The following is a 21,218-nucleotide window of genomic DNA, read 5'->3' on the forward strand; positions in this document are numbered from 1 at the left end:
AGGCATATTTTAGTCTTTATGTTTACTATTCTATTCTATTTTCAAGGGATATTTATCTTTTTTTAGTATTTCTTTCTATCTATTCTATCTGTATTCTAATTTTCTTCTCTTTATTTATTTAATTTCTTATTCATCTCTCTCATTCTCTATTTATTCTCAATTTAATTCAGTTTAACAATAAATATTTAATGCATATCCAATTAAATACTTCTACTATAATTTTAATTTTGATACATGTAATTTTATAAATAAATTTAATATAAAAAATAGAAAAAACGAAAAAAGAGATAGAAGAGATAGAATAAAATATACCCTCTGTCCCTAAATAAAAAAACATTTGAAATGTCACGGATTTTAAGTATTTGTCCAGATATCTTTGAAGAAATATTATTTTTTTTTATCATATATCAGAAATTTGCAAACCAAATTATCCAGAAACCTTTTTGTTCTCTCTATTTTTTTTGGTGGTATATTTAATTGTTCATATTTGGTTTCATTTTAATTCCAATTATAATTACCAAGTACAGATGTGAAGTTAATCAAACAAATTTAATTTTATACTTTTTAAATTCCTCTTGCCTTCTAAACAAATGAATTGCCATTCATTTATATTACTCCTTTATTGTATTTCTATATGCATTCCATTCTGCGTATTTCATACCATCATTATTAGGGATTTTATTATCTAGATAAAACAAAAAAATACATTCTCCACTCCGCACAAGTGAAATGTTTTTTCTGGGCACAAAATATAGAAAATGGTATTTAAAGAATTAAATAAAAAAGTAAAGTAAGAATAAAATGAAAAAAAAACTAAAATAAAAATTGTAAAAGAGTATATTTAAAAAGTAAAATAAAATAAAATAGATGAAAAAATTTATGTCACTTTTTATTAAAAAGGAAATGATCCATTAGATGGGAGGGATAATATTTTAGGTAGGAGGGATTATAAAACTTAGAGATTGGGCTAAAAAAAATTGTAATTCGTCCCAACTAAATTGAGTCGCATTTCATTTTATGATGTCACAACTAAGTTGAATTATTTTATTTTTTGAAAAAAACATTTAATCTCTTTTACCTTATTCCATCATTTTCTTAACTCTTTTTTTCTTTTCTATTTTATTTTTCTCTCCTACTTTTCAGCCTAATTTCTTAATTTTTATGCTGTAAATTTTGAGTCTAACTTAGTTAGGTAAAAGAAGAAGCAGTACAACTATTCAATGGCGTAGCTTTACCTCCATGTGCCGTACGGTATTACTGTACACGCAGCCACACACTATTCATTTCCATTTGAGTTAGGCTTCTTTAATCGTACACAAATTAGAGAAAGTGAGGCCCGTTAGTGATGGACATGACATGGATTTCCACAAACCGGTGGCCCACTTGCGGCCCATCTCTTTTTAAAGGTGGATAAAAGTAAATGTCAGAAATAATATAATTAATGGATATCCACTTAAGTTAAGTGCGCATCCATCCACTGTCTCTCATTGTTTTATCATACAATTATAAATTAAAATAGTATGAGTTTTTGATAATTTCAGATTTATTGTAACATTGTTTCGTGTGAATAATATTTTCCAAAGCAAGTGAACCATGAACCTCTTCCGCCTACCTACTATTGTTTTTATTTTTAATTCTTGACATGGGGAGAGGGGAAAAGGAGAGAAATGCGTATAGCATTCTCATCTTTGCACAAATATATTTTAGAATATAATATGTGCACAAATAAAAGTAAAAGGTGGACATGGTAGACTATAGTGCTAAAAGGGCAACTAATAAATTGCGTGGAGAAAAGGTCGGTACCCCATCCGTACATGGACAAGAAGTGGGGCCCAGATTTTGATATGACGATGTCGATATTTCTCTTGCTTTGACTTGATTTTTCTATATTTGTTTCTCTTTAATAATTCATCAACATTTTATTGAATTGTTTAGTAGTTAACGGTCTCTAATTGTATACTTGCACGTTGCATTATCTTTCATAATCAATGATGAGTTATTTAGTTTGGGTTCAAATATGTAAGAAAACTTCTTGTTATGTTACATGTTGCCCAAAGCCTCACATGTTCAATGAATTGCGCCAAAATTTTGTTGTATCTTAATTTAATTTTACGTCTCTCAATAAATTGTCTATTGTCTCTCCAAAATGCTTCTTAAAGTGAGGGCATTTTAGGCACGAAATTAGGACAAATGAAGCATCTAGCTAGTTTGTTTTGAATGAGTTTTATAATCTAATAGTATCACGTTTTAGTTATTTATTTAGGAGTAGACTAGACTAGATTAGGATTAATTTTAAACGTCTTCACTTGAGTTTGATCTGATTTTGTTATCCTAAACAAACTCCATTGAAAATCTTGATAAGAGTAGTGAAACAAAGGCCGAGACCTTTGTCTTTAAATGCATTTGTAAAGTCAAGACACACTCTAATGTATTGAGTATTGACTGTTGAATTGTTTTTTCACAGCTCCAAGAGCCAAGTTTCTTACACTTGGGCTTCCTTATCTTATTCACTTATCAAATTAATCCAATCTTGAGAAAAGAGCATTTTATGATATGCCTGATTGATTATAATTAATTGATAAAGGTGCGCACTTACATTTTTCAGAGATATGATAATGCACATTCTTGATATGGTGATATTGATTCCATCAAGTTATATTTTGTTGTGCTGTTTTTCACTATTCTACATATTTCTTCACTAACATCAGTGGATTTGAGATAAGTTTACTCATTGACCTCCATTATTAAATGATATAGTGCGTCTTATTTGATTGAAAAAAACAATTGCTGGTTGGTAAGTTGAGTGTGACATGGGATTGATAAGGCTCACAAAATCTAATACACTGTTTTTGAGTTGTTAAATGACCCTCATAAACAATAAGAGCCATTTAACTGTTTTCATAATTATTTTGGGCCTATATCTGTTACATAATTTATTAAGCCCAATATATTAAGTGGATGACAGTTCAGAAAACCCCAAACTTATATAGTGTACAAATATAAATCTCATAATTTGCGTGGATTAACAATAGCCATAACTAATTTTAATCAATAATTTTACTCCATATAAATAAAATAAATAAATGATAGGATAATTTTTTAAAGAATAAAATAAGAGTTACACATCATGCAATTGTAGAATCGATCACGATTGGCAATCCATAATATAAATACAACCAAGAATAGTGGCGCAATCATAGATTTTTGAGTCGAGGAGCTAACCAATCAATTATACTAACTAAAGAAAACGAATATTGTAAGTAGAAAGCTAAAACAAATTGAAGTTTCATTAAACATTTTAATTGGAGAAAAATGAGTTGAAGTGGTGGCATCAGGCATGGCCCAGCTTAGTTAGTGATTAATGAGATAGAGTTGGATTTGGGGCTTGTAAGTTCAAATGGTTGTTTTAGCCTCTAATCTGATAATATAGATAGATGGAATTGTATTATTCTTCAATTCATTAAGTTCATATTTCAATTTCAAAATTTATCGGGTGATCTATTTATAAAGTTGTGTCTGACACCTGAGTCCCAACTTATTCCATTTTTTTTTCTTTTGATTTTCACATTTTTAAAATGAATACATGCATAAAATTGATGACTTAAAATGCAATGTATCGCATGTAGAAATTTAAGATTATGGGCTTATTATTTTCCAATAAAATTTGACACATTCACTTTAATTCACAAATTCAAATTACATTACCAATTAGTCTTTGTAACAACAAATGAAACTATATCGACCACATCACACAAAAGAGAGATTTGTTATAGTGCACAAGCAAAACAGAGTGCGTGTTCAAGTGCACAAGATGAGCCTGTTCAAAACCATGACACCACAAGATAGCGTCACGAAAAACATGGTAACAAAATCCCGGGCTGACCATTTCCGAACGGCCTTGGAGTCGACGCGCAAGCTCTTAGCCCGACGAAGCGCGTCCACCTCAGTAAGCAGATCGCCCTTCCTCTTCAATTCCTCCACGCACTTTCCCAGAAGCTTGGAGTCCTCCTTCTCCCGCCTCAGCATCTTCTCCAAGTGCGACTCCACATCAGTTTTGTAGCGGATCGCCCAAATGAATCCCAGACTAGGGAGCAGAGGGAGGGCAGCCAGGAGAGGCGGGGGTGGCCCGATGAGGCGGAGAAGAGGAGGGAGGTGGAGTGGAAGAGGAAGAAGAGGCAGTAGAGTAGAGGTGGGTGATTTGGCTTCGGGTGGCGTCGATTTGGGTTTCCTTGAAGGAGAGGCGGTTGAAGATGAGGTCCTCCTCTTTCAGCCACTGCTTCAGGAGGAGTTTGTGGCTGGAGCGGGAGCGCCGCCGCCTTTGACTCCATTACAAATGATGATGTTGTTGTGTCAGTTTTGCTGTCGATTATTGGGACAGATATAGGAAAGGCAGTTGTGAGAGTGAGTGTTTTCATATGCAACGCTCCGCTCTCGAATTTTTATTTTTATTTTTATTTAAATTTGCAAAGGTCGAATCGCGGGACGCTGTTTTATTTGATTTTTATGTAATTCTATTTCAATTACTTCATAACAATAATTAATCACTAGTTCAAGAATTTTTGTTTACTAGTTTATAGTAGTATACTAATGTCCTAATAAAGATTAACATAAAAGAATTATTTTGTACAAAATGTTTTACCTTTGTTTCAATTTAGTACAAAAAATATTAAGTTTACATATTATATAAAAAAAGTTTAATAAATGTTCCAAAATAATATATTTCGTCAAGTCTCCACTAACACCATTACTTCTAATAATATCATATATACAAAAAGTTTCATCAGTGTTTCGGATTTGTACAAAAAGTTTTAAGTTAAAACATTCCATTAATTATATCAAACGGTTATTTTTATTACTCAGAAAAATGAAAAATACGGAGAAAAAATTCACCACTCTTCACCATCAAATTAGCGAATTGCATTTTATTGTCTAAGCTTTCTCATATAATAATGGAGAATACAACTAAAAAATATTGAATCTTTTTTGTAAAAAATAAATATTGACTTATTAACTGTTCGAAGCTCAAATTAGCCATTTTATAAAGATAAAATATGGACTTATTTTATACTATGTTCCATAAAGAACATTATAAAAAAATAGAGTATTTTGAGAGACAAAATTTTTTTAAACCACGATCAATTGTTGGAAGAATTGATATTAAATCTTTAATTATTCTACAATTATGCTGATAAGTTGGACAAATTATAAACTAATTAACGGTGTAAAAAAAATTAAACGGAATGTATTAACTTAAAACAATAGTAAAGTTTTTGTATGTAATATGTAAACTTAATACTATTTTTACTAAATTGAAACAAAATGTAAAACATTTTGTATAAAACATGCCAACTAGTCGTGAGACTTTAACTTAAAAGCTCATTAGCATTACAGAGAATATACAAAACTAAGGGAATCATTCAATTTAATTAATGTGATTGATTTGCTCCAAAAGTTGAACACGTGGAAATAATGTAATGTCCGTTCTATTCTGGGATCGATTAGACTATCTTCAACCATTTACACTAAATTTAAACTCATTTAAATTGCACATTAACCCCATAATAATTTATTAATATTTTATTATAAATTAAATATCATATTTTTTAATTTATTTTCTTATAGTATTAAATTTAAATATAATATTATATATAATATCACAAATTATAGAAATTAATTAATTAATACTAATAATTTATATAAAATAAATGAATGTTAATTGAGTTTTTAACTAAATAATAGCTGAAAGAATAATTAAACTTTAAACTAAATACTACAAATACTTAACCTTGAATAAATACTTAAATATAAATCTAAAATTCAAATATAATTAAACAAATCCTACTTTAAATTCTAAATTCGTGTATTGTAAACATAGTTAATTAGTACTAAAGTCTAAACATAACCAAATATCAATACAATTAACAATTAAATATCTTAATAATTTACTAATTAAATACTATATAATTGAGGCCAAGCCCACGACTATCGTCTTCTTTATTGAAGAGAACCCGTCGCCTATCCATCTGCGCTTCTTGTTTCCGCTATTTCCTCTTCATCCGGCCACATGTAGGTATGTTTCTTCCCCCAATAAATACATACATTTTGCAATTTTTCACAAATTATGCAGTAGCTACAGTGCTACCCCAGCTACTGTTCAAAAAACGCATAAATGTGGGATTTGAGATGTGTTTTGACGTATGGTTGGAGTTGCCCTTAGAGCATCCACTACGCGTCCCGCGCGCGGCTCGCGTTCCGTCCCGGAGGGACGGTTCCACCGCGGGACACGTTGCAACGTCCCCAGCCCGTCCCGTAGCCCGTATCCGTGAGACAAGCGACGCGCCGGCCCGTCACGCGCCCCCGATGCATGCGTGACGCCCACTCCCTGGCCCGCGAGTGGGCGTCGTCACGGATGACGCAATAATTTATTTATTTTTTTTAAAAATGAATTTTAATAAAAAAAATTAATTTTCAAACGGTAATATTACCGTTAATTTTTTATTTTCCTTTTTTTAAAATTTTTTTACTCTATAAATAATCCTATTTCATACTCATTTCAAACACAAACACACATCTATTCCTCTCAAATCCTCTCTATCACTCCAATTTCCATCTTAAATCAACTCAAACAAATGGATCCTTTTGAGCAAATGCGTCAATTAATGGAACAATCACTTGAAGAAGATCGACGACGAGAGGCGGAGGAAGCCGCGCCACCCCCACGACGCTCCCGGAAGTACATCAATCGGAACCAGGAGGAAGCCGCCGCACAGTTAGTACGCGACTACTTCTGCGATAACCCGATTTGGGGAGATACCTACTTCCGTCGCCGTTTCCGCATGAGTAAACCGCTATTTCTCCACATAGCGAATACTTTGGCGGCCCGGGAAGAGTTCTTCCGAGAAGAGTTCGACGCGGTCGGCCGTCCCAGCCACACGACGCTGCAGAAATGTACTGCAGCCATCGGTCAGCTTATGACTGGACAAACGGCCGACATATTCAACGAATACCTCCACATCGGAGACACCACTGGGCGCATGTACTTGCTCAACTTCTGCAGAGGCGTCCGGGCAGCCTTCAGTGACGAATTTCTCCGGAGGCCAAGCACGGACGATTGTCAGTTCCTCCTCAACCTGCACGAACAAGTGCACGGATTCCCCGGGATGCTTGGCAGTGTCGATTGCATGCACTGACAATGGAAGAATTTCCCGGTGGCTTGGAGGGGGTCCTACACGAGCGGCCACAAAGGCACCCACCCAACCGTTGTACTCGAGGCCGTTGCCGACTACAGGCTTTGGATCTGGCATGCGTACTTCGGGGTCCTTGGCTCGAACAACGACGTAAACGTGTTCCACCAGTCCGACCTCTTTACCGAAGTTTTGGATGGTAAAGTGAAAGAGCAGATTTGCGTAGGTGTCGTTCAAACAAGGATGTATCCTACTGATCAGGATGAAACAATCCCCTGCTAAGCCTAAAACCTGGTATCAATAATTCCTCAACCCTCTTCTACTGGGTAGTATAGTGAAGGTAGGGGTCGAATCCCACAAAGATGGTGACGGTTGGAGTGATTGTGGTGATATTCTGGAAGGTTTGGTTAGTTACCACGCTTGGGGTTGAGACTTATCTAGGCTGGAATTTAAGGTGGTACTCTACTGACTAGGAGGCGGGAAAGGTGTTAGACAGGCTGCTGTGTACGTGGAAAGTGGGGAACATGGTTTTCAGGAAGTATATGAAAAGTACTAGTTTCCTATAAAAGGTTAAACAGAATATCAGAGGAAAAAGAGGTAGTTAGGTGACTAGGCCTACAGGTCTGAAAAATAACAGCTGAAAAGTAAGGAAAAGTAAAGGACAAAAGCAAAAGTAACTAAAAAGTAAAAGTGGTCCCAAACTTGGATGTGGATGTTATCTTCTTCGACATGAATAAACTCAGATCAACAATCTCAGATTTCATGGACGAGAAACACAGATTAACAAACTTCACAGCTCAGATCTACAATTAAAACTTCGAATCAAAAGATTGAACAATGAAACTGCAATTATGCTTACTGGTCAACATGCAAGGTGGCAGAATAATGTAAACTCGGATTTCACACTAAGACACTTCTGGAAAATTAATCTAAACAGCCACTGAACTAACAAATCACAGATCGAACAACTCCAAATGAAATCATGCTTCCAACACTTAGAAATTACTGAAACAACTAGATCTAAGCTACCTAGGCAGAATGAAACAGAGTTGAACAGAAAGAGATGCATAAAAACAACTTCATTGCATAAAACGTTTGGATCTTCAATCAAAGTACTTCTAAGCAGCGAAATTCAAAAGTAACAAGATCCAGCGCAAAGGAAAACAAGCAATTTAAACTACGAAAGCGAAATAAAAAGTGTTTTGCCACGCCTGGCGATGGAACTTTCTAACTACGATCTTGCTGACTGGATGAAGAACGTCTGGAACTCCGGAGGCTTCTGGAACTCAGGTGATCATGGTTGTGGCGAGGAATGAGGCTCTGGACTGGGCTGAAGGACTGAACTACCGAGAGAATTCTACCTAAGAATGGATGATGATGAATGAGTCATCGTCTCTCTCTCCAAGTGGCTTCCTTTTATAGGGAGGCTTACCCTTGATTTTAGGGTAAAACCTCGTGGCGAGATGACTTCTTTGCCCTTAATTGTGGTTGATCAGTTCCAGCTATCCTTCTTCTCCATCTCGAGCCATTTTTGCATGTATACTGGTCAGTACGTAATCATTCTGACGTCATTTTCACCTGAAGTATCTGAAGCTTTGCCTACTGGCTAGAACACTCAACCTGCGCACTTTGAGCAACTGTTTTGCAAATATAATCAATTATGCACATCATACTAACTAGTAACCAAGACCTAGAATACGACTTATCATAAAGCGTCGGCCATCAACTTCGTCGCCAACAACCGGCTGTATAAAATGGGGTACTATCTCGCCGACGGCATCTACCCGAAGTGGCCGACCTTCGTGAAGACGTGCAGCAGGCCTGCGAACCCAAAGCAGACTTTTTTTGCGCAGAAGCAGGAGGCTGCGCGCAAGGATGTGGAGAGGGCGTTCGGGGTTCTCCAAGCGCGCTTTAACATCATCAAAGCCCCGGCTCGTTCGTGGTTCATGGAGAGCATGGTCGACATCATGTATACGTGCATAATCTTGCACAACATGATTGTCCGAGACGAAAGACCCGATGCGGGAAATTGATTCGACCCCGAATCCCCCGGAAGCTCAACCGCAAGTAGTCCGCCGCGAAGTGGAGCGCATCCGTCTATACAAGAACGGTTGGCTATTCGGGCAAGGACACGCGACTCTAGCGCCCACACCCAACTCCAAGAGGATCTAATTGAGCACATTTGGGAAAACTTTGGCGGAGAAGATTAAATTATGTCATTTTTATTTTTTAGAATTTTAATTATGTCTTTTTTTTTTTTTTAAGTTTAAGTTGTAATGTTGTTTTAATTTTAATGAATTGTGTTTGTTTAAATTGAATTGGGTTGGAAAAAAAAATAAAAAATGAAATTGAATGAATAGTAATTAAGGGACGGAATAAGGGACGGAGCGTTGCAGGTTTCGTCCATTAGTTAAGTGATGGAGGAAAAAAGGACAGTGGGGCCCTCAAAAGTCAAATAGTAGTTAAGGGATGGTATAGAGACAACGTAGTGGATGGTCTTATTCTTGCATTGAAAAGCTATGCGTTAGATTTAATCTCCTCGAGGCCTAAAATTAGGGTTCCTATCCTATTTCTTTTTCAAATAAATCGAAAACTGAAGATTGCATCTTTAATAAGTGAAGTCAGAGGTATAGTATAATCCACATACTTTCGACAATCTGATTGATGTCAACCTAGTTGTTTCCTTGTTCTGCGCCCTTAGGTATGGTAGATTTATGGATTTCTTGTTTGTTGCAATTATTGAAGTTATTTGTGTTGGTTGGCAGAGGTGTCTGCAGTAACATTAAAAAAATGTTATTGCAATTTTTAATTTCATAAAATTCATAAAAATCAAAGCTCGATTTACTCGTTTTCTCTATAATTTCAAATAAATTAATAAAACAACAAATTAAGCTTTGATTTTTATGAATTTTGTGAAATTAAAAATTGCAATAACATTTTTTAATGTATTAGAATCAAACTAAATATATAAATCGAAACAAACAACTCTAAACGTGCGTCAAACGTGAGTGGTGCTCATATAAGAAGCTCACATAAAGTATGTAGCACATCATTCCTCGTGGTCTGATATGGCTTAACGATAGACCAATTAGCCATTTATGTATGTGAAAATTAAATGAAGCCAGCTAGCATATGGTTATTAATACTCACTATTCAATTACTCAAGATTCTTTCACATTATAGACCTTCGTAGATTTTGCAGATGATAGGCGTTTGTACAAATTTATTCATCGATTTACTTTTTTAAGGCACACACCATTTATCAATGAGGTTGATCAATGAGATCACTAATTGGTAACCTGTCAAAACATTGTATAAAACTAATTGTATAATTAATTTAGGCGGATTTAGGTAATGGACAGTTGTGGAAAAATCATGTATAGAGCCATTAGCTCACTCAAAAGGGGAACAATCAACAAATTTTGAATATTACTTGGCAATTAGTTTAGAAATTTTGATTTGTAATGTAAGTTTTTTTAAAGATAATTGTGTGTGGCGTTAAAAAAAGTAGAACATGTGATTTGTGAAATTACGTTAGGATCAATTTAATTAGGCTGTTTCAATTTTCTTCCTTCTCCTAAGTTGAGTGCCGAAAATTAATTGGTTCTTTAAACGGAATATATAATATTGTCCAAACAATAATTAAAAAACTAATTAATATGGTTAATAAGCCAGCAAATAATCACTAAATTATTGGAGGAAGTCTACATCAACTTCTTTGTTGAGAGTGTAAATTGCATTCCATTAGTAGGTTTTGGATTCTCGTCCACTAAAATATATCTCGTGATTTACTTTATTTATGAGGATCCATGGAATAGTGGAGACCCTATAATTGTATTACTCCTAATATATAAGGAATTTTGTGCAACTTGATGTTTGTATCAGTAGGCATTAATTTAGAAATTAATTTCGGCGCAATGACTTACTCATTACTTTTTTATGTGTAAATGATTTACTCTCTACCATGATTATGAATAGCGGTGTCACGAGTTTGTATTGGGGCAGGGTTGTCCGTTAGCTAGGGTTTTAGTTTTGTTCTTTATTAGTAATTGTTAATTTATTTTCATTAAAATGTCCTACCGTCTAATATTACAAAATATAAAGCAAATAGGACCATAATTGTATTGATAATATGTCATTTCAAAGAATAGAGTAATACTAAGCGGTCTCTCAATTTTTGGTGAATTTTTTTTTCTCTTTCCAATTTTTAAGGTTAATTGATGATAAATACATGAATTTATAATATTTTCTTATTTAATTTCAAACTATTTAAAAAAAATAAATATTCGAATCTTGGGTTTTCTAATATTTCCAAATAACAAATTAAAATGAACGTAGCAAATTAAAATTTATATGGCAATCAAATTAAAACAACAACATCATTTTAATTAAATTCATTTTAAAAGTAAAAAAATAATATCCATATCATCATTCTCAATTTATCTATCTCTAGTTATAATTTACCCAAACTTATGTCATGAATAATGTTATTGATAAATCCATTATTTTTCATTTACAACATTTAAATAAAATTTCATCGCCCGACAATGTTGACGAAGTTAGTACACTTTGCAGATCACTCACTCATGCTCTAATAATAGTAAGTTTCGGAGTAATAATTATACTGATTCCTCAATACTCCTTTTCTATTTAGGGTCTGACTTAATACTCAGAACAGTTGCATTACGCAATCCAATATAGATCCTAAGTTAGATACTGTATTTATTATTCCGCAGTCAAATTTTTGTTAAGGGCAAATCAAGAAGAGAAAAATAAAGTTTTGAAAAAGTAGAATTGGGTTAGAATATAAACAAAAAAAAATATACTCCCTTGTCCATGATTTAAATACATATTTCAACAGTTTCAATAAATTGTTTAATTTTATAAAAAAAATTGGAGTAAGAAGGCAGACTTATGTACATGCAATCACGATTAAGGTGGCTGTCTAAAACCAAACTTTGGAGGAGTTAAACATGGTGTCACACTTAGATTAAGATAACAAAGTGCTACTGCTGATTACGAGTAGTATAAGTAATTACTATGAATTTCTTTTAGACAAGGTCACCTTGAGTCCGTGCTTGGCTTGAAGTATGATGGAGTCGCGAGGAACAACTGGATGTCCCTCAACTAGTTCAACATGGTAATGGTAAATAATAGCCGCCGCCACCATCTTCATCTGTACGAACGCCATCTCCTTCCCCAGGCACGTCCTTGGCCCCGCGTTGAACGCCGGAAACTTGTAAGACGCCTCGTGCCTCACCCCTCCTTTCCTCGTGATCCACCTCTCCGGCTTGAATTCCAAGCAGTCCTGCCCCCAAACACTCTCCATTCTCCCCACCGAATAAAACGATATGATGAGCTTCCCGTTGCGCGGGAGGTAATGCCCGCTCGGTAGAACGTCAGGCGACACGGGCGCCTTGTGCTCCAGCGCCACCGGCGGAAACAGCCTCAGCGACTCGCAGAGCGCTCCGTGCAGGTACACCAGCTTCTGCGAGTCCTGCGTGGTGAAACACTTCTTACCAAACTCGTCCTCTATTTCTTCTAGAATCTTCCTCTCGGAAACCGGATTCTGCGCGATGAGCCAGAACAGCCACGTGAGGCACGTGCTCGTCGTGTCCCTCCCTGCGAACATCAGGTTCAGCGAGGTGTCCTTCAGGAAGTCCCTCAGCCCATCCGTGGACCCCATCTCCTCCTCTCTGTAAACACGCTCGAACGCTCTCAGCATAGACGCGCCGCCGCCGCCGCTGTTCAAGTGCGGGTAGATGAACTCAGTAAAAGCTCTGGAACATTTCAAAAGCTTCCTTTCGGAGCCGACGTTCAGCAGTCTCAGAAGCTTCCACACGCCCCGCGGGGTGACGTGGCGGTGCAGCAGCGGCTCCGCCACGTCACTGAAGGCCTTCTCGCAGGGGAGGTAAGGCATGTCGACGCGCAAGCTGCAGGGATCGTGATCCAGCACAAGCTTGCAAATGTTATCGAAAGTGAATCGCTGGAAAACATCCTGCAAATCCAAATCCAACCCCATTCCACCGCAGAAGTGATCAAGAACAGGGAAAAGGCCGGTCTCCACCTTGCCCCAGACGGTGCTCTCGAGGCGGGCGTTGAAGCCGGCGTGCGTGAGCAGGGCCAGCGTGGTTTTGCGGTGAATCTCCCAGAGCTCGAAGTCGGCGCTGAAGATGCCGTCGCCGAGGATGTCGAAGATGATGCGGAACTCGGGGCCCTTTGGATAATTGGAGAAGTTTCTACTCAAAACGTGGTGGATGTTGGCGGGGTCGGAGGTGAAGAGCATGTCGATGTTGCACAGCGAAGGCCCCTTAAACAAGTAGGTGCCGCCGCAGTCGTTAAGGATCTGAGTGAGGTAGTCGTGGGCGCGGTGGAGGTTGAGGATGATGGCGGGGAGCATGCCGAGGACCGGCCAGTTGGTCGGCTCACACGGTTTCTTCCCTCGCCTGTCGGCTAGGCGGAAGAGGTAGACGAGGAGGAGGAGGAAGAGGAAGAGGAAGAGGAAGAGGAAGTATTGGTGATTGTAGTAATCATGAATGTCCATCTTAATATGGTAAATGTTGTGAGTAGCTTTTTGTGACATGTGTGTGTTGAAATGGTTTCGCTGCTGCGACGGATATATACTCGATAAGGTGAACAAGAGTTGAGGCATATCGCTATCTGCGTGCTGCAACATTGGCTAACGTGTAGTAACGATTTTAGATTGACGAAAAAAATTGATGATTGCTTTCCTTAATAATGGAACACTAGTAGTATAATTTTAATTAGACACGAGTACAATAGAATAATTATTGAAAATAAATAAATAAAAGAGTGAACTACAAATTGGTACCTACGTTTGTTCGAATCCATTCGAACGTGTCCCTCGTATCTATGTTTAGAAAATATCCTCACAAGCATCTATGTATGTGTATTATTCTTTTCATATTTTTTTTTTCACTATTTCGAATCTTTTATGCCTTTTTATCTTTTCTTTTCACCATTATGCACTCGAGATTAGTTTTTGTACGTATTTGTATCATCACGCAATTTTGTTAGATAGAAAGAGAGATAGAGATGGAGGTAGGATAGTAATCGTCTACTCCATCCACCATGAGCTAACCGCTTTCACCATTGTCGGAATTTCAGCCGTTGCAGTTTCTCTCAACGTACACATTTTCTCCTTTATTGCATTCCAAACCTTACGAAATTGAGGTAAGAACCCCACTTTATTCTTTACTTTAAATGTAGCCTAGATTGAAGAAGTTGTCACCTCATATGTAGTGTATATTCTGCCGAACCACCCTATTTTGATTGTTAAATTGACTTCTAATAGGTAAACTAGCATTCATTATACTCCCTCCATGCATCCAAAAAAAAGGTCCTATTTGTAGACGGGAGAATTTAGTAAAATAAGAGAGAAAGCAGGAAAAGTAAATAAAGTACTTAAGAGAGAATGAGGAGATAAAGTAAGAAAAAAAAGGAGATTATTTTTTGTGGACACCTAAAAATAACAAAATAAGACTATTTTTCATGAATAGAGAAAGTATATATATATATATATATATATATATATATATATATATATATATATATATATATATATATATATTAGTGATCTATGGCAAACACCTCTTAACCATATAACTAGAGAACAAATAATAGCCACAAGATCAAAAAAATCAAGGGCTAATATTAATTTTCGAATTTAATGAGATATTAGCTCCCTCAATCACAAATTTACTCCATAATAACAAGTCAGGGGTATTATTGTCATTGCAGAAAAAAATTAGATTATGTAAATTTTTACTTCATTTGAAGGTTAACTTCACGGACATGAAGCGAGTGGATCTGATCAAGGATATCACGGCGGAGTTCGAGCTGATCGCGAACCGGCTGTCGGAGACGGAGGTGGCGACAGTGGCGTCGGTGGTGGAGCTGGAGCCGCAGCATCTGGCGGAGATCGCGAAGCGCGCGCAGAAGCTGACCGGGCCGAAGAATGTGAAGCTGAAGACGGTGATCGACAAGTCGCTGCTCGCCGGAATCATCATCCGCTATGGGAATTCCGGCTCGAAATTGAGTTTAATTACTCTTAGGTTGCTGAATGTTGTATGTGAATTCAAGAATTATTGAAGAATTCGAAGCTCTGTTCATCAAAGCTAGAATTTGCCCGAGCAAAGGCGGCGATCGGTTTCAGCTATAAATACGGCGAATTGAGCTACGGAAATTCTTGTAATAATAGTAATTGAAGTTCATCCTCTTCTAATTCGGCTAAATTTTCATTCTTAATTATTTATTTGATCAGAGAGAAATTTGTAAATGCTGATGCTAGAAGGTGTTTGATCAATCTGATTTTACTTCACTCTTGTTTAGAAAACGCTTCACTCTTGTTCACAAAACACATCACTCTTATTCTGATTTTACTTCACTCTTGTTCAGAAAACACTTCACTCTTGTTCACAAAACACATCACTCTTATTCTGATTTTACTTCACTCTTGTTCACAAAACACATCACTCTTATTCTGATTTTACTTCACTCTTGTTCAGAAAACGCTTCACTCTTGTTCACAAAACACATCACTCTTATTCTGATTTTACCTCACTCTTGTTCACAAAACACATCACTCTTATTCTTATTTTACTTCACTCTTGTTCACAAAACACATCACTCTTATTCTGATTTACTTCACTCTTGTTCACAAAACGCTTCACTCTTGTTCACAAAACACATCACTCTTTTTCTGATTTTACTTCACTCTTGTTCACAAAACACATCACTCTTATTCTGATTTTACTTCACTCTTGTTCACAAAACACATCACTCTTATTCTGATTTTACTTTACTCTTGTTCACAAAACACTTCACTCTTGTTCAGAAAACACTCCACTCTTGTTCACAAAACACATCACTCTTATTCTGATTTTACTTCACTCTTGTTCACAAAACACATCACTCTTATTCTGATTTTACTTCACTCTTGTTCAGAAAACGCTTCACCCTTGTTCACAAAACACATCACTCTTATTCTGATTTTACTTCACTCTTGTTCACAAAACACATCACTCTTATTCTGATTTTACTTCACTCTTGTTCACAAAACGCTTCACTCTTGTTCACAAAACACACCACTCTTATTTTTTGAAAATCTCTTCAAACTAAACAATTTACATTTCATAAAATGAATAATTGATCAAGCTTGGGACCAAGGGCCACCTACCAATATACATACATGATACATCCCCTTTCATCACCACATTCTGATACCACAAACCTTACTTCCAACAATGCCATCCAAAAAACACAAGCCCAAGAAATCATCCATCACTAACACACCGCAGCCGATGCCGTATCGCTCTCAACAACAGTGTCCTTGGACGGAGCTTCTCTCAACTAACATCACCGCCGCACACAATCCGTGGCGCACCAACGCAGCTCCGCTCCCGCTGTCACCAAATCACGGCTACCACCACCAACATCAACACGATGCGACGCCCATCACAACCAACCGCCCCAACTCTGCCACGTCGCCAGTGCCTGCATCAGCGCCGCCCCAAATCGAAGGAGATTTGATCGCAGATTTGGAAGGAGAAAGAAAGGAAATCACGTAAATTTGAATTTGATAATGTAATTTCCAAAAATACCCTTGGCCTATTTTATATTATTAAAATAAATAATATTTGTTCCATTAAGATGTGTGGCTGAGATTTGTTCTCTAGTTATACACTTAAGATTAGTTATATCTTGATCACTCCCCTATATATATATATATATAGGGTAGTGTTAAACTCCTTTTCTCCCCTTAGATTTAAGTTCCTTCTAAATCTGGACCGTTAGATCTCATTCATCAACGGTCCAGATGATCTGCATTATTACACTATAATGGTGCATTATTAGTCGGTGTGCATTATTCAATTGAAAATCTGCATTATTACACTATAATGGTGCATTATTAGTCGGTGTGCATTATTGAACTGAAAATCTGCATTATTAAATGACACGTGGCATCAATCTAACCGTCGGATGACAAAATCGTGGGGCTGAGATCAAGAAGGAAATAGGAGAAAATATGGAAAAAGGATTTGAATACAATCCTATATATATATATATATATATATATAGGGTAGTGTTAATCTCCTTTTCTCCCCTTAGATTTAAGTTCCTTCTTCATTTGGAGCGTTAGATTAGATGGATGGACGATCCGGATTAGAAGCATAGTTAGGATTCCGTCGGTGCATTATTTGGTGCATTTCGTGCATCATAGGGGTTAATTAGTAAATGTATATTCTCAATACCTCCCAAAAACAGCATGTGCGAGATTTTAGCAGAGTACCACGACCTTCCATTTACTCTACACATTTGTCACTCCAAACGTATCTACTCTCAATCTCTCTACCCGCTTCATCTCCCCAATCTCTATCCCATTTCAAAACCCTAGCCGCCTATTCAAGGTACCGGCCATCTCAACGGACCTTCGAAAGTCGTCAGATTCCCGGTTCAACAACCCTCCCATTTTGCACAAGCATTTTCTGCGGTCGACGAGGAGGTACGGCTTGTCGAAGATTAATTTCTGGGTTTAATTTCTGGGTTTCAGCAAACTTTTCTCCCCGATTTTCGACCCTACCTCACCACACAAACGACGATTCACCCATTTTTGCCCATAAATGAGGATATTTTCAAAATGGGATTTCTTCTAGATTATGGTTAAAAATTGTTTAGTTACCCATTATGTAGATGAAATCTGATAGGGTTCTGATTTTTTGGTTCGTCTCCCAGATTTATCACGACGAAAAGAGGACGTCCTTCCACTTCACAACCATCCCAGCCTGAAGGTGAGCATTCAATTTCATTTGCATGTCCAATTCCTGGAATAATTGGCTGCTTCTGTACATGAAGTATTGGGCGAATGCAAAATTCATGGCCGCATTATTTAACTGAATCTGTACATTATTTACATATTTGTATGCATTAATTATCATGTTTTAGGCATTATAGGCCTGCTGTTGTACATGAGACAATGAGTGAATGCAGTAGTTGTATGTTCGTTTCTTGATTGAATCTGTACATTATGTAGCTATTTCTATGCATTATTTAGCATGGTTTAGCCATTATGTGACTTGTGTTGTACATGGGTCAAAGAGTGAATGCAATATTTGTATGTTCATTACTTGATCGAATCTGTACATTATGTAGCTATTTCTATGCATTCTTTATCCTATTTTATGCATCATTTGACTGCTGTTGTATATGAGTCTAAGAGTGACTGCAGTATTTACATGTTCATTACTTGAGTGAGTCGGTTCATTATTTGGCTATTTGAACGCATTATTTATCTTGTTTTATGCATCATGTGACTGCTGTTGTACATGAGTCAAAGAGTGAATGGAATATTTGTATGTTCATTACTTGATCGGATCTGTACATTATTTAGTTATTTTAGTGCATTATTTATCATGGTTTATGCTTTATGTGACTGTTGTTGGACATGAGACAATGAGTGATTGCAATATTCATGGTGCATTTGTTGATTTATTCTGAACATTATTTGATTATTAAAATGCATTGTGTATCAGTTTTTATGCATTATTTTGATGCTTATGTACAAGGGTGTATAAGTGAATGCAGTATAACTGTCGACATTATTTTATTCAGTCTATACATTATGTAACTAATTGTATGTTATTATTCTATATGTTGTACAACATCAAAGCAGCTAAGATTGGACATCGACGAGGCGGTCGATGATATACTGCCAGTAGGAATTGCCCATAAATTCCGGGAGTGATTATCAGAGGCCGGGACTAGTACAGCTCCGGAAGAGACCGAGGATAGGAAACCAAGGGGTAGGAACGTCGACCATCTGTATTGTTGACGAACTCCTACAGAGTTTCTGAATTGTATAAAGAGTTTAACTCCACGGCAGAAGATAGCCGTCACGGAACTTGTACATGAGTCTAAGAGTGAATGCAATATTTGTACATTATTTAGCTATTTCTATGCATTATTTATCCTGTTTTATGCATCATTTGACTGCTGTTGTACATTACTTAAGAATGAATGCAATATTTGTATGTTCATTATTTGAGTGATTTTGTACATTATTTGGCTATTTGAATGCATTATTTATCCTGTTTAATGCATCGATTGGTTGCTGTCGTACATACTAAACCCTAGCCCCTAGGCTTGTTAAACCCCTAGGGAAAACAAGAAACATGCGCCAAACATCGAAACACGGCACACCTTAAATTAAACGGGTCAGGATAAATGTTCATTACATATCACAAAAAATGCATTACAGAAACTAAACTACGCATTATACTACACTAAAATGTACATTATGTATATCTGCTTTAAAAAATACCTACGCGCTATGCATGTGCAATCCGAGATGAATTACTGCAGCTCGTGTATTTGGACAACATTTTTTAGACTTAAAACATACTACACCCTAGCCCCTGGGCTTGTTAAACCCTTAGGGAAAACAAGGAACGTGCGCCAAACATCGAAACAAGACACAACTTAAATGAAACGGTGCTGGATAAATGTTCATTACATATCACAAGTAATGCATTACAGAAACTAAAACTACGCATTACACTATATAATATGTACATTATGTATATCTGTTTTAAAATATACCTACGCTTTATGCATGTGCAACCCAGACGAATTACTCCAGCTCGTGTATTTGGACAACGTTTTTAAGACTTAGAACATACTACACCCTAGCCCGTAGACTTGTCAAACCCTTAGGGAAAACAAGAAACGTTCGCCAAACAACGGCACACGGCACAACTTAAATTAAATGGGTTAGGATAAATGTGCATTACACATCACAAATAATGCATTATATAATATAAACTACGCATTATACTATACAAAATATACATTATGTGCAACCACAGACGAATAACTGCAGCTCGTGTATTTTGACAACGTTTTTTAGACTTAGAACATACTACACCATAGCCCCTAGGCTTGTTAAGCCCTTAGGGAAAATAAGAAAACTGCGCCAAACATCGAAACACGACACAACTTAAATTAAACGCATCAGTATAAATGTTCATTACATATCACAAATAATGCATTACAGAAACTAAACTACGCATTATACTATACAATTTGTACATTATGTGGGTCGACGACCGAGTTCACGTTCACCAGCACTTCAAAGTTCCCGAGTCGAACAATTCAACTCACCAGCGCAACCTCTTCTACCGCCGCGTTTGGCTCTACCTCACCTCCCTCCCGTCGCTCGAGGACTCCGATTTCACCAACCTCTGCGTCGGTAAAAAATCAAACGACATTATTTTATCGCTCGACGACAAACAGACGATCAACGATGATTTCCTCGGCGCAAGAGTCTCGTGCCTGAATCGCTGTAACCCCAGACGAATTTCCTGCTAAACAACATTTCGGATCAGCGATTGATCTGAAAATAATTTACAAAATAAAACGTGGAGAAATGGAGAAGGAATGAAACAAAATCTTATCTACGACGATTTCCTCGGCGCAAGAGTCTCGTGGCTGAATCGCTGCAACCCCAGACGAATTTCCTGCTAAACAATGTTTCGGATCGGCGACTGATCTGAAAATAATATACAAAAAAAACGTGGAGTAATGGAGAATGAATGAAACGAAATCTGAACATAATTTGGTGAAAACCGCAGACGGAGGAAATTATGGACCATCCATAACCAACTAAATTAGTGCATCTCTATTTTGCCCTTTTCACTTTAAAATATGATTAAATTTAATAAATTCAGCCAATGATTTAAACCATTGGATTAGGATAAATCAATGCATAAGATTAAGAGGAGAAATGAGGAACTATAGGAAAAGGATTTGAATACAACTATATATATATATATATATATATAGGAAAATGATCAATACAAAACTTGATCTCAATACAAAATCCAGACCAAATCCTGACCATGAGATTTGACAATCCAATGGTCAATAACTAAACAAAAACACGGAGGGTCATTGTAAAGCAGTTTTAGGTCATATTATAAACTTTGGGTTTGAGGTCATGTTAAGATCATTTCATGT

The 21,218-nt window shown here is 36.6% G+C and overlaps 1 protein-coding gene and 1 pseudogene across 1 annotated transcript; both read right to left on the minus strand.

Annotated features, from left to right (window-relative positions):
* Positions 1-3,798: 3,798 nt before the first annotated feature.
* On the minus strand, positions 3,799-4,745 carry LOC121746005 (annotated as a pseudogene).
* Positions 4,746-12,088: 7,343 nt separating this feature from the next.
* On the minus strand, positions 12,089-13,755 carry LOC121743908 (alkane hydroxylase MAH1-like). Its single transcript, XM_042137293.1, has one exon. The coding sequence runs from the start codon at positions 13,726-13,728 to the stop codon at positions 12,223-12,225; it is 1,506 nt and encodes a 501-aa protein (XP_041993227.1). The 5' UTR covers positions 13,729-13,755; the 3' UTR covers positions 12,089-12,222.
* Positions 13,756-21,218: the final 7,463 nt, after the last annotated feature.

Source organism: Salvia splendens, chromosome 8, assembly GCF_004379255.2.
Source record: "Salvia splendens isolate huo1 chromosome 8, SspV2, whole genome shotgun sequence".
Lineage (NCBI taxonomy): Eukaryota > Viridiplantae > Streptophyta > Magnoliopsida > Lamiales > Lamiaceae > Salvia > Salvia splendens.

Bases quoted from the DNA above. Each gene is read 5' to 3' on its own strand.
- LOC121743908 (XM_042137293.1), bottom strand. From the start codon at position 13,728: ATGGACATTCATGATTACTACAATCACCAATACTTCCTCTTCCTCTTC.